At 39.3% G+C, this 3,992-nt stretch overlaps 1 protein-coding gene across 1 annotated transcript in view; it reads right to left on the bottom strand.

Annotated features, from left to right (window-relative positions):
* Nucleotides 1-2,570: 2,570 nt before the first annotated feature.
* CWC27 (CWC27 spliceosome associated cyclophilin) overlaps nt 2,571-3,992 on the bottom strand; it is a 426,501-nt gene continuing 425,079 nt past the window's right edge. Inside the window, exon 14 of the mRNA XM_007952852.1 lies at nt 2,571-2,733. Coding sequence (XP_007951043.1) covers nt 2,571-2,733 — 163 coding nt within the window. The remainder of the gene's footprint in view (nt 2,734-3,992) is intronic.

The following is a 3,992-nucleotide window of genomic DNA, read 5'->3' as shown; positions in this document are numbered from 1 at the left end:
TTTCCCCCAGATTGGTGCCTTTTGATAGCTTGTACAAAGTAAGTGAGACGAAGACTTGCCAGCCTCAATTTTAATGTACGAATATTATTCTTTGGGGTTGTATCCTTCAGGCCTGTGGTTTTATCTGTTCTTGAGATAGCACTGTACTGGCAAAGATGGACACATTCTCAGAGGTATAACAGACAAACCAGTAGGGTATTTCAACACAATCAGAGCCTGCTGGGAAAACAAAATTCTGTTTTGTGAATATCTAGGACTATAACTGGTATTGCCAACCTTTTGGTGAGGGGATGATAGGGCCTACCTCCAAAGCCTGCCTTATCTTTTGGTGACTCTTCAGTCTGGTCACTTCCATTTGAGTGGAATAACATTTCCCCAGAGCACCTCTATCCTGCCTGTCCCCTTCCTCCTCTTTGAAACTTTATCCTTCTCAAAGCAAAAAAAAAAAAAAAAAAAAAAGTTGTCAGTAGTAAGAGTCCTTCTGTCTTCTCATTTTAGGTTCTAGATATGATCATAAAGAAAAAAAAATTATGAAATGTTTTAGGCATACCAAAATGTATAGAGAATATGCAAAATGAGTACCTTCCATCTGGCTTAAGAAATAAAACATTACAAATATAAGTGAAAGTCTCCCCTCTCAGAAGTAACCATTATTCCCATACATGGTTTTGTACTTTTGCTATGTATGTGTTCATCCATAAATATAAAATGTGTTGTTTTAAATTTTTATATAGATGGTTTTCTTTTCCCACATTAAGGTATGTTGATACATATACTTCTGGTTTATTGATTTTTACCACTATAAAGTATGCCATAGTATGGATAATAAAACAACTTATTCATCCATTCTTTGGTTGATACTTCAATGTATATCTTACTACAAGTCTCCTTGATGAATGTGTGAGAATTTCTTTAGGATACATATCTAGGATTAGAATTCACAGCTTACTGGATTTGCAAATCTTTAACTTCACCTTTGTTGTGTGTCATGAGTTGGTAACTCAAAGGGACCCTACCTGATAGGGCAGAGCTGCCCTATAGGGTTTCTTAGGCTGTAATCTTTATGGGAACAGACTGCCAGGTCTTTCCTCCTGTAGAGCAGCTAAGTGAGTGTAGACTGCAGTTAGCAGCTGAGCTTTTAACCAGTGGCACACTAGGGCTCCTCCACTAGCTATGAGCCATTAGCAGTGAGGCCTAGCAATATTTAACAAGCCCTTGAGGCCCAAAGTTTCAGATTCAGTGGTGGCTAGTACAAAAATCTGCATTTCTAACATGTGCGCAGGGGATGCTGTTGTAGTGTAGCATCTGGGACCAACCAGTCCAGTGCGCTAGAGAAAGTCTTATACATTTTGAAAGACAGAACTGATGAGACACTTATCTGAAAAGATGTAGCAAGTGAGTTTTATTGTAGTTGTTTGCCGTTGAGTCAGCCCTGACTCATAGCGACCCCTCCTTGGGTTTTCGAGGCAGTGTCACTACAGAAGTAGGATTGCCCAATCTTCTTATTAGATAACTGAAAATTAGCTGTGGTATAATTGTAGCATTCAGATTTTAGAATACATTGACTAAATATGTTGTTGTTGTTGTTGTTATGTGCCGTTGAGTCAGACCCGACTCATGGCGACCCCTCCTTGGGTTTACGAGGCAGTATCACTATGGAAGTAGACTGCCCTATCTTCCTTCCAAGGAGTGGCTGGTGGGTTTGAACTGCCAGCCTTCTGGTTAACAGTCAAGTGCCTTAGGCACTACACTGCCAGAGCTCCCATGACTAAATATAGATAATATATAATAAATAATCAGTATGAATGATTGTTGTTGAAGACTAAATTGTTAATGAGTGCTGGAGGGGCTTCTCTGCATGTGCTCTTGCTGTGCTAACAAGGGCAGGGAAGGGGGCAGGTGACCAGCGCCAGGCTGGATGGCAGTGACCTCCTCTGACATTGCTTACATTCTTTGGAGTGTCTGAGATGCATCTATAAAACCAAGGTGTTTGGATGGAGGTGTGACCAATCACTTGGGGTTCCTCAAGATTTAAGACATAAAATTACTGAATCTTAATGGTTTGGCTGACCTCAGATTTTTACATGCAGAACAAAATAAAACAAAACAATCAATCTTTATATTATGTAGGTTTTTATTATACTTAAGTTAGCACTATTGTAACAGGATGCTGGAGTTGGGGGAAGGCGGTGAGTGATCCCTCAACTTCCCTTTCTCAGTACTTATAAAAGTTGAATATGAAGCCTTCACATATTTTAGGGTAAAAAGAAACAAACACGCTTGCACATCCTGAAAATGGTTAACACATAAACTGGAAGCAAAGTGATTTTTTTTTTTCATATTTAACACTACAAAAGGTCAATTAGGAAAAAAGAGCATGAACCAGTAACCAAAGGCATTTGCTTATGTCATTGCACAATTTATAAAAAAGGTAATTGTTTTTCAAAACCAGAAAACAGGTTCAAAATACTTTTCACACCCTTAAGTGATGCTGTTGGGAACAATGGCTGCTATAAGGCCATTTATTGCAAGCACATTTCCAGCTAGTTCTGGTTACCATTACTCTCATTTCATCTTCTTTCTTTTTTCTCTCTCATGAGCTTTTTGCTTTCTTCTCGTCTTCTTTTATTCACTGGATTCCGAGGATCATAGATTTCAAACGTGTCTGAGTCCTGCATGCTTGCATCTTTCACTTTTCTGCTTTTATCCTCAAACTGAAGCACATGTGACATCCTACAGAAGGAGAGAGATGGCTCGGTGAATTTGATATGAGAAATGAAAATATTTACATTACCCTATCCTATAATAAATTGCACAGTGCCTAAGGCACTTGACTGCTAACCAGAAGGCTGGCGGTTCAAATCCACCAACCACTCCTCAGAAGGAAGGATGGGCAATCTACTTCCATAGTGATACTGCCCCGGAAACCCAAGGAGGGGTCGCGCTGAGTCGGGTCCGACTCGATGGCACATAATAACATCAACAACAACAACAACATAATAAATTGCAACTATAAGGGTACAGTACACAAAGAAGGGCTTATTGTTTACTGGTGCTTATACTGCATGGAAACCAGCTTCTCAGAAAACACTTAAATTTGAAAAACATGCCTAGAGTTTTGTTCTGCTGGTTTGTATTTCTAGTTGTGAGCTTCTTTGTCTCAGTCTTCGTTTGAGGCTTCTACCTCAATGGGAGATTAAAGGAGTTCTACCCAGAAATGCTCCTTAAACTATACTCAGAGAACACTCACCTTCCTTCAAGGAACACACTCATTTAGCCAGAGTGAGTCAGGATGCAGAGCAGAAACCCTGAAAATATTTCAGCCCTATCTGAATTTTTTCCCAGTAGTTAAATGGGTCAAAGTAGGGACTACTCTAAGAAATGTAACCTAGATGCTCAACCGGCGTTGTCACTCTCTTTCTGATAAGATCCTTGGTTATTTATTTATTTATTGTCTCCATACAAAAGGAAGCTAAGTTGCACTTCACGGGCCAATTTCCTCCCCTTATTTTTGATTACAACAACCTCAGCCATCCTGCTCTCTCTACTTTATCAATCTCTTACTGGTCTTAAGGTATCAACATGTGCTTGAATCATAAGTAGTCATAAGTTGGCTATCCCTAGGGGCACAGAAATATGTAAGTGATTAGCTGTGTCTGCATTAGGAGGTGTCAGGAATAAATAGGGAAGAAGTCAAAAGACCAGATTTCAGGGCAGTTGAATGAATCTGAAAAGAGAAAAAGTCATTTTCTTGTACAAACCCAACTAAAACTATATTATTAAGGCTTTCTCTCATTAGTTATTTAAACGTTTTTATGGGCAAACTCAGAAATTTTCTGTACCATGGTGATAGGACTAAATTGCCTATAGGATTAACACTCCCTACATGCCTGTTGTAGCTTTCAGATGAAACCCAAATACGACATTAATTTACTTTTCCCTATACAAACCCACCAGCCACTCCTTGGAAGGAAGATGGGGCAATCTACTTC

Source organism: Orycteropus afer, unplaced genomic scaffold (assembly GCF_000298275.1).
Source record: "Orycteropus afer afer isolate SDZICR_OR568_19922 unplaced genomic scaffold, OryAfe1.0 scaffold00362, whole genome shotgun sequence".
Classification (NCBI taxonomy): domain Eukaryota; kingdom Metazoa; phylum Chordata; class Mammalia; order Tubulidentata; family Orycteropodidae; genus Orycteropus; species Orycteropus afer.
This window is presented reverse-complemented; position numbering and strand designations above follow the sequence as displayed.